We start from the raw sequence: 10,632 nt of genomic DNA on the forward strand, positions 1-10,632 counted from the left end.
GCAATGTAAATGTGAATGGTTGGGGAGCTAACAGTTCCTGTAGATAATGTATGAACTTGCTCATAAGGGCATGTAATAGTGCAGCAAACACCATCTAGACCATAGCAATCACATGAAAGGAACTGACTGAGGTCCTGGCACAGTAGCACAGTGGTTAGCACTGCTGCTTCACAGTACCAGGGACCCAGTTCGATTCCTGACTTGGATCACTGTGTGGAGTTTGCACCTTCTCCCTGTGTCTGTGTGGGTTTCCTCCCACATTCTGAAAGATGTACTGGTTTGGTGCATTGACCCAAACAGATGCCAGACTATGGTGGCTGGGGGAATTTCACAGTAACTTAATTGCAGTGCTAATGTAAGCATTATTTGTGAGTAATAATGTTTTTGCATTATTCCTAGAGGTAGTTTTTAACTTTTTGTGAGAGTCTTTTTTGAGGGGTTAGGGGGGCAGAAAACGATAGGAGGAGACAGAAAGAAGGGGAGGTTTTGTGAGTGATGGCAAAGCCCTGCTGCTGGTTCTGAAGTGGCCTTGGACCCAGGGCAGCATGTTGCTGCGGGTGGCCAGCTCTCATGAACCTGATCCAATAAATGGTGTTGCCTGGTCTCAGACTGCCTGTCTAATCACTGGGATGTCACCTCAGGAACCACTCATTCAGCGGTACTGGTCTCCATTGCTGAGGTTGCCTCCAGAATAGGCCAAGATTTACCCGGTGATTTCCCCAAGTGGTGAGCAGGGTTGGCTTGGGCAAAATGCCTGTGGAGGTAGTAGCAAGTAACGGGCTACTTTTTTATCCATACATGGGATGTGGATGTCACCGGCTGGGCCAGCATTTATTGCCCATCCCTATTTGCCCTCCAGAAGATGGTGGTGAGCTACCTTCTGGAATTGCTATTGTCCCTGAATGATCTGAAGGAAACTTGATGGCGGCGTTTCATGTGTTTACTCTTTGTCCTTCTAGGTGGTAGATGTCTTGGGCTATTATTGTTGAAGTGGGCCTTGGTGAGTTCCTGCAGTGCATTTTGCAGCTGATGTATATTGCTGTCACTGATGGAGGAAGTGAATATTGAAGGTGATGATATGGTACCAATCAAGCAGGCTGTTTTGTCTTGGATGGTGTCGAGCTTCTTGTATTGTTAGAACTGCTGTCATCAATGGGGAGAGTATTTAATAACACTCCTGACTTGTTGATATTGAACAGGTTTGGAAAGTCAGGAGGCAGGTTACCTGCTGCAGAATGGCCAGCTCTGACTTGCTGTTATAGCTGTTATATCTATAGGCTGGTCCAGTTTTGTTTCTACCTTGGGGGTTATGATTCAGAGATAGTTGGGAATCAGCAACAATGATGCAATTGAATTTCAAGGGGTGATTGTTGAATTCAATTTGCAAATGGTGCTGAATCATATATGGTCATCAGCTAACATGACCACTTCTGATCTTATGGGGGAAAGGTCATTGAATGAAGTAGTTGATGATGGCTGGGTCGAAGACACGCTCTCTTCTGAGGAACTCCCGCAGTGATGTCCTTGGACTGAATTGACAGACCTCTAACAAGCACAACCATCTTCCTTTCTGCTGCTTGCAACTTCAGCCAGAGGAGAGTTTTACCCCTGATTTCCCATTGATTCCAATATTGCCTGGGTTCCTTGATGTCGATGGCAGTCACTCTGACCTTGCCTCTTGATTTCCATTCTTTGTGTCTGTTTGAACTAAAGTTGTGATGTGGCCAGGTGCTAAGTGACCCTGACTGAATCCAAACTGAACACTTGTGCACAGGTTATGCTGTGTGATAGCACTGTTGATGGCCCCTTCCATCACTTCCCTGATTGAAAGTAGACTGATGAGATGGTGATTTGCTGGGCTGCATTTTGTGTGCAGAACCTGCCTGGGCACATTTCCACGTTTTTGGGTAGATACCAGTGTTGTAGTTGGACTGGGACAGCGAATTCTCAAGCACAAATCTTCAATACTATTGGTGTAATGTTTTTGGGGTCCTTTGAGGTATCCAGTGACTTCAGATGTTTCTTTGTTACATGAAGTGAATCAAATTTGCTGAAGACTGGCATCAATGATGCTTGGGTCACAGAGGCCAAAGTGGACCCAGTTCGATTCCTGGCTTGGGTCACTGTCTGTGTGAAGTTTGCACTTTCTCCCTGTATCTGCATGGGTTTCCTCCCACATTCTGAAAGGTGTGCTGGTTTGGTGCATTGACCCAAACAGGTGCTGGACTATGGTGAGAAGGGGAATTCCCCAGTAACTTAATTGCAGTGTTAATGTAAGCTTTACTTGCGACTAATATTTATTTTTGTCTGATGTTTGCATTATTCCTAGAGGTAGTTTTAACTTTTTTGTGGGTGTTTGTGGGGAGGAAAGAGAGAAAAGGGGAGGATTTTTTGGGTGATGGCAAAGTCCTGTGCTGGTTCTGAAGTGGCATTGGACCCAGGGCAGCATGTTGCTGGTGGTTGCCTGCTGCCATGGATCTGACCAATAAATGGTATTGCCTGGTCTCCAGAACTGCCTGTCCAATCACTGGGTTGTTTCAGCAACCACCTCTACAGCGCTACTGGTGGCCATTGCTGAGGTTGCCTCCAGAATAGGCCAGGATTGACCTGGTGACTTCTCCAAGTGGTGGCCATGGTTGGCATGAGCAAAATGCCTGTGGAAGTAGCAATTGATTGGCTACTTTTTGATCCATACATGGGATGTGGGTGTTCCTGGCTAGGCTAGCATTTATTGCCTGTCCCTGTTTGCTCTCCAGAAGATGGTGGATGGTGAGCTGTCTTCTTGAATTGATATTGTCCCTGAAGTGTCGGTACATCAATGGTGCTGTTAGGGAGGGAATGCCAGGACTTTGACCCAGCAACAGTGAAGGAATGGTGATATATTTCCAAGTCAGGATGGTGAATGACCTGGAGGAAACATGGGAGGTGGTGGCGCTCCATGTCTTTACTCTTTGCTCTCCTAGATAGTAGAGTACAAGGAGGAATAAGAGTGTTGAAGTTGGCCTTGGTGAGTTCCTGCAGTGCATCCTGCAGCTGATGTACACTGCTGTCACTGATGACGGAAGTGAATATTGAAGGTGATGGATATGGTACCAATCAAGCAGGCTGTTTTGTCTTGGATGGTGTCGAGCTTCTTGTGTTATTGGAACTGCAGTTATCAATAGGGAGAGTATTCCATATCATTCCTGACTTGTGAGTTATAGATACTGAACAGGTTTTGGAGAATCAGGAAGCAAGTTACCTGCTGCGGAATTCCCAGCCTCTGACTTGCTGTTATAGCTGCAACACTGGTCCAATTTAGTTTCTGATGAATTGCAACCCCCAGATAGAGATAGTTGGGAATCAGCAACAATAATACAATTGAATTTCAAGGGATGATGGTTGGATTCAAGTCACAAATGGTTCTTAATCATGTGCAATCATCAGCAAAATGCCCACTTCTGACCTTTATGGAGGGAAGGTCATTGAAAGAAGCAACTGAAGATGGCTGGGCTGAGGATCACTCTCTCTCTCCCCTGAAGAACTCATGCAGATATGTCCTAGGACTGAATTGACAGACCTTACAAGTACAACCATCTTCCTTTCTGCTGGGTACAACTCCAGCCAGTGGAGAGTTTTCCCTCTGATTTCCCATTGACTCCAGTATTGCCTGTGTTCCTTGATGTTGATGACAGTCACTCTGACCTTGCTTCTTGATTTCAATTCTTTTTGTGCCTATTTGAACTAAAGTTGTAATGAGGCCAGAAGTTAAGTGGCTCTGACTAAATCCAAAATGAACACTTGTGCACAGATTATTCTGTGTGATTTGATGGGCTGCTGCTTGTGTGAAGAACCTACCTGGGCATATTTCCACATTGTTGGGTAGACTCCAGTGTTGTAGTTGGACTGGAACAGCTTGGATAGGGGCACAGAAAATTCTCAAGCACAAATCCTCAATACTATTGGTGTAATGTTGTTGGGGGTCTTTATCTTTGAGGTATCCAGTGACTTCAGATATTTCTTTATTACATGAAGTGAATCAAATTTGCGGATGACTGGCATCGATGATGCTTGGAGCACTGGGGAGGCCAAAATGCATCATCCACTTGGCACTTCTGGGCAAAGATTATTGCAAATGCTTCTTCAGCTAATTCTTTTGCACAGATGTGCTAGGAGTGGGGATAATTGTGGACTTGCCTCCCCCAGTGAGTTGTTTAATTGTCCACCACCATTCACAATTAGATGTGGCAAGACTGCAGAGCTTGGCTCTGATCCACAGTCTATCACCTTGCTGTTTATACTGTTGGGCAGCAAATAGCCCTGTGTTGTAGTTTCACCAGGGTTGTGCCACATTTCTAGTTTTCCTCCTGGCTTGTCTGCTTGTACACTTCATTCGACTAGGGTTGATCCCCAGCTTGTTTATAATGGTGAGGAATTTGCAAGTTCATGAAGGATATTCGATAAACCCAGGTGATGAAGCCTTGAAATACTGCATCTTCAGTTTAAGGGTGGGGGGGTATTTAATGGGTTTAATTTTGAATGCAAATATTTGCATAAAATGATATGATGATATGCTTTGTGACCACAGCTATGAAAACATTGACAGTCCAAACTGCAAGGAAGATAGTAAGCCATCATGTTCATCAGAAACCAAGTCAGTCAAGAAGTAAGTTTGATCGAATGTCTGACTAAACTCTGCTTCATTCAGAATCTGTGTAAAAAGGAATTGCTGGCGCTTCCTGTAAGAATCATGGAGGAACAGCTTCATATAATAGTGTAGTGAAAACCATTCCAGACCACAACAATCACATTACTAACTCCCTCTGCATTTGTCTTATTTCTTGACGTTCCTAAATGAAAAATACGTTCGTACAGAACAAAAGATGATGCATTAAAGCAAACCAGCTTGTCAAAGGTTGAAATATTGAATCCCAGAGTCTCCTGTTTTTTAAATGATGGCCTCTTGTGGATGCAAGCGTTTGTTTAAAATTACTTTTCTTTGTGACCAATTGCACCAAATGGTCCAAATGGTGAGGAAGATGGAAATCGTGTTTCTCCAGGAACAATTGCAGTAATCGGAAAGTAAGTTTAATCTGATATGTGACAGCAATTCATTCGGAACATGACAACATAAATGTGAATGGCTGGAGAGCTAGCAGTTCCTGTAGATAATGTAGGAACTTGCTCATAAAGGCATGTAGTAGTGCAGCAAACACCATTGCAATCAGAAGAGAGGAATTGATCGAGAGCTTGGCACGGTAGCACAATGGTTAGCACTTCTGTTTCACAATGCCAAGAACCTGGTTCGATTTCCGGCTTGGGTCACTGGACTTTGCATACTCTCCCTGTGTCTGTGTGGGTTTCCTCCCACATTCTGAAAGATGTGCAAGTTAGGAATTAAGTTGACTTTAACAGGTGCCGGATTATGGTGACTAGGGGAGTTTCACAGTAATTAGTTGTTGTGTTTATGGTAAGGTATACCTATGACAAATAATTTTTTTGTCTAATGTTTCCATTATTCCTAGAGGCAGTTAAGATCTTTTCTGCGTGTGTTTTGGGAGAGGGAGGAGGACGTTTTGTGGGTGAAAGCAAAGCCCTCCTGCTGGTTTTAAAGTGGCATTGGACCCAGGGCAGCATGTTGCTGGTAGTCGCCTGCTGCCATGGACCTGATCCAATAAATAGTGTTGCCTGGTCTCCTGAACTGCCTGTCCAATCACTGGGATGTTTCAGCAAACACACATTCAGTGCTACTGGTGGCCATTGCTGAGGTTGCCTCCAGAATAGGCCAGGATTTATCTGGTGTTTTCCCCAAGTGGTGAGCATGGTTGGCATGAGCAAAATACCTACGGAAGTAGCGAGTCATTGACTACTTTTTGATCCATACATGGGATGTGGGAGTCCCTAGCTGGGCCAGCGTTTATTGCCTGTTCCTAATTGCCTTGAGAAGATGGTGGTGAGTTATCTTCTTGAATTGCTATTGTCCCTGAAGTGTAGGTACATCAATGGTGCTGTTGGGGAGGGAATGCCAGGACTTTGACCCAGCAACAGTGAAGGAATGGTGATACATTTCCAAGTCAGGATGGTTAATAACCTGGAGGAAACCTGGGAGGTGGTGGCATTCCATGTGTTTACTCTTTGTCCTCCTAAGTGGTAGAAAACATGGGCTAATAAGATTGTCGAAATAGGTCTTGGTGAGTTCTTGCAGTGCATTTTGTAGCTGATGTACACTGCTATCACTGGTGGAGGAAATGAATATTGAAGGTGATGGATATGGCTGCTTTGTCTTGGATGGTGTCGTGTTTCTTGTTGGAACTGCAGTCATCAATGGGGAGAAGATTATTCCATACCACTCCTGACATGTGACTTGAAGATACTGAACAGGTTTTGGAGAGCCAGGAGGCAAGTTACCCACTGCGGAATTCCCAGCCTCTGACCTGCTGTTAGAGCTGCAATATCTACAAGACTGGTCCAATTTAGTTTCTGATGAATCGTAACTCCAGGATATAGAGAGTTGGGAATCAGCAATGATAAAACAATTGAATTTCAAGGGACTTCGGTTGGATTCAAATCACAAATGGTGCTGAATCATGTGCAGTCATCAGCAAAATGCCCACTTCTGACCTTATGACTTTATGGGGGAAGGTCATTGAAAGAAGCAGTTGCAGATGGCTGGCCAAGGACACACTCACCTGAGGAACTCGTGCAGACATGTTCTGGGATGAATTGACAGACTTAACAAGCACAACTATCTTCATTTCTGCTGGGTACAATTGCAGTCACTGGAGAGTTTTCCCCCTGATTTCCCATTGACTCCGGTATTGCCTGTGTTCCTTGATGCTGATGGCAGTCACTCCGACCTTGCTCTTGATTTCAATTTCTTTCGTGCCTGTTTGAACTAAAGCTGTAATGTAGCCAGGAACTAAGTGACGACTGAATCCAAACTGAACAGTTGTGCGCAGGTTATGCTGTGTGATTTGCTGGGCTGCTGCTTGTGTGCAGAACCTACCTGGGCATATTTCCACATTGTTGGGTAGATTCCACTGTTGTAGTTGGACTGGAACAGCTTGAATAGGGGCACACCAAATCCTCAAGCATAAATCCTCAATACTATTGGTGTAAGGTTTTTGGGGTCTTTACCTTTGAGGTATCCAGTGACTTCAGATGTTTCTTTATCACATGAAGTGAATCAAATTTGCTGAAGACCGGCATCAATGATGCTTGGGTCACCAGGGAGGCCAAAATGGATCATCCACTTGGCACTTCTGGGCAAAGGTTTTTGCAAATGTTTCTTCAGCTTTGTCTTCTGCACTGATGTGCTGGGAGTGGGGATAATTGTGGACTTGCTTCCTCCAGTGAGTTGTTTTATTGTCCACCACCATTCATGATTAGATGTGGCAAGACTGCAGAGCTTGGGTCTGATCCACAGTCTATCACCTTGCTGTTTACGCAGCTGGGCAGCAAATAGCCGTGTTGTAGTTTCATCAGGTTGAACGCTGCATTTTTAGGTCAGCCTTGGCTTGTCCTCTTGCACACTTCTCTCAACTAGGGTTGGTCCCGCAGCTTGATTTATAATAGTGAGGAATTTGCCAGGCCATGAAGGGTGTGTTCTGTTCAACAAAACCGGCTGATCAAGGTTTGAAGTACTGCACCTTCAGTTTAAACAGGGGTGGGGGTGGGGGGGGGGGCGCGGAATGGGTTTAATTTTGAATGCAAATACTTGCTTAAAATGACCTACTTTATGACCACAGCCCTGAAAACTTTGATAGTCCAAAGTGCGAGGAAGATAGGAAGCCATGTTTTTCAGAAACCAACTCAATCAAGAAGTAAGTTTGATCTAATGACTGAACACTGAAACAGAATACTTGTGTGCAGGTTATTCTGTGTGATTTGCTGGACTGCTGCTTATGTGCAGAACCTACCTGGGCATATTTCCACTTTGTTGGGTAGAGTCCAGTGTTGCAGTTGGACTGGAACAGCTTGGGTAGGGGCACAGCAATTCTCAAGCACAAATCCTCAATATTATTGGTGTAATGTTGTTGGGGGTCCTTACCTTTGAGGTATCCAGTGACTTCAGATGTTTCTTTATTACATGAATTGAATCAAATTTGCTGAAGACCGGCATCAATGCTCCTTGGGTCATCAGGGAGGCCAAAATGGATCATCCACTTGGCACTTCTGGGCAAAGATTATTGCAAATGCTGCTTCAGCTTTGTACAGATGTGCCGAGAATGGGGAAAATTGTGGACCCGCCTCCACCTGTTTAATTGTCCACTACCATTCATGGTTAGATATGGTAAGACTGCAGAGCTTGGCTCTGATCCATAGTGTATCAATTTGCTGTTTATACTGTTGGGCAGCAAAAAGTCCTATGTTGTGGTTTCACCAGGTTTACGACATATTTTTAGGTCTGTCTGGTGTTCCTCCTGATATCCTCCTGTACACTTCATTCAACTAGGGTTGATCCCCAGTTTGATTATAACAGTGAGGAATTTGCCAGGCCGTGAAGGATATTCAACAAACTCAGGCGATGAAGGCTTGAAATACTACATCTTCAGTTTAAGGGTGCAGGAGATGTTTAACGGATTTAATTTTGAATGAAAATACTTGCATAAAATGATATGCTTTATGACCACAGCCATGAAAACTTTGACAGTCCAAAGTGCGAGGAAGATAGAAAGTCATGTTCTTCAGAAACTAACTCAGTCGAGAAGTAAGTTTGATCAAATGTCTGACTAAACTCTGCTTCATTCAGAATCTGTGTAAAAGGGAATTGCTGGGGTGCTGGCTCTACCTGTAAGAATCATTTAGGAAGAGCTTCAAATAATAGCATAGTGAAAACCATTCCGGACCACAACAGTCACATTACTGAGTCTCTCTGCATTTGTCTTATTCCTCAACATTTCTAAATGAAAAATACATTAGTACAGAATAAAAGATGACGCATTAAAGCAAACCAGCTGATCAAAGGTTGAAATATTGGATCCCAGAGTCTCCTGTTTTTTAAACGATGGCCACTTGTGGATGCACGCATTTGTTTAAAATCACTTTTCTTTGTGAACAATTGCAACTGCAGAAACTGTGACAGTGCAAATGGTGAGGAAAATGGAAATCGTGTTTCTCCAGGAAACATTGCAGTAATCAGAAAGTGAGTTTAATCTGATGTGTGACAGCAATTCTGTCTTTCAGAACACTGCAATATAAATGTGAATGGTTGGGGAGCTAGCAGTTCCTGTAGATGTAGAAACTTGATCATCAAGACACGTAATAGTGCAGTAAATACCATCTAGACCATAGCAATCACATGAAAGAAACTGACTGTGGTCCTGGCATGGTAGCACAGTTGTTAGCACTGCAGCTGCTTCACAGTGCCAGGGACCCAGTTCGATTCCTGACTTGGGTCACTCACTGTCTGTGTGGAGTTTGCACCTTCTCCCTGTGTCTGCGTGGGTTTCCTCCCTCATTCTGAAAGATGTACTGGTTAGGTGCATTGACCTGAACAAGTGCCAGACTATGGTGGCTGGGGGAATTTCACAGTAACTTAATTGCAGTGTTAATGTAAGCTTTACTTGTGACTATCTAAATGCTTATTAAAAGATAAACTGTTACCTGTCTATACCTCTGGCAGCTTATTCCAGACACTCACCACCCTCTGTGTGAAAAAACTGCCCCTTCGGACGCTTTTGTATCTCTCCCCTCTCACCTCAAACCTATGCCATCCAGTTTTAGACTCCCATATCTTTGGGAAAAGATATTGACTACCTCGCTTGTCCATACCCTTTCTGGGCAAAGATTATTGCAAATGCTTCCTCTGCTTTGTCTTTTACACAGATGTGCTTGGAATCCCCATTTTTGAGCATGGGGATAATTGTGAACTCACTTCCTCCAGTGAGTTGTTTAATTGTCCACCACTATTCACAATTAGATGTGGCGAGACTGAAGAGCTTTTTGTTTCAAATCATTTGATCTGGCTGCAAGTTCTTTGTTTGAAATGACTTAACATGTGCTTTATAATCAATAGTAGCGATGGAAAATTTGACGAATCAAACTGTGATGGGAATCTAAGTTCACCAGAACCAAGTGCACTAATCAGAGAGTAAGTTTAATTTGATGTGACTAAATTCTACTTCATTTGGAATACAAGATTGTGAACTGTTGCCATCCCTATATTTAAAAAAAAATAGAAACTTTCTCATGGAGGCCTCCCATAACAGTGCAGCAAACACCATTCCAGACCATATCTATCATGTTAAACTGCTGGATTGCCTCTAAAAATTGTTATTGCAGCAGAAGCCCATTGTGACTGCCCTGGCTCTCCAAATGAACATTCTGACTTAGTGCCATTGTCTTGCCTTTTCCCTATATCCCTGCACATTGTTTATATTAATGTTATCATTGAATGCCTTGTTTGAACCTGCCTCCATCACAATTCCAGACCCAAACCACCCGTTGTGTGGTATTTTTTCCTTGCATCACATTTGTTTCTTTTGCAAATCATTTTAAATTCTTGCCCTCTCATTCTTGATCCCTTGATGAACAGAAACAGTTTCTTACCTAATCTATCCAGCCCCCTCATGATTTTGGACATAACTATTCGATCTCCTTTTGGCCGCTGCCTCGCCAAGGAGAACAGTCCAACCATGAAGATGTTCAATG

General features: G+C 43.7%; 1 protein-coding gene across 1 annotated transcript in view; it reads left to right on the plus strand.

Moving 5' to 3' along the window:
- Positions 1–10,632, plus strand: part of LOC145348586 (ral guanine nucleotide dissociation stimulator-like 1) — an 82,683-nt gene that overhangs the window by 33,931 nt on the left and 38,120 nt on the right. The window contains exons 6-9 of the mRNA XM_080196774.1: positions 4,568–4,645; positions 8,615–8,689; positions 9,053–9,124; positions 9,998–10,072. Coding sequence (XP_080052900.1) covers positions 4,568–4,645; positions 8,615–8,689; positions 9,053–9,124; positions 9,998–10,072 — 300 coding nt within the window. The remainder of the gene's footprint in view (positions 1–4,567; positions 4,646–8,614; positions 8,690–9,052; positions 9,125–9,997; positions 10,073–10,632) is intronic.

Source organism: Carcharhinus amblyrhynchos, chromosome 9, assembly GCF_965287045.1.
Source record: "Carcharhinus amblyrhynchos chromosome 9, sCarAmb.v2.hapA, whole genome shotgun sequence".
In the NCBI taxonomy this organism is placed as follows: Eukaryota; Metazoa; Chordata; class Chondrichthyes; order Carcharhiniformes; family Carcharhinidae; genus Carcharhinus; species Carcharhinus amblyrhynchos.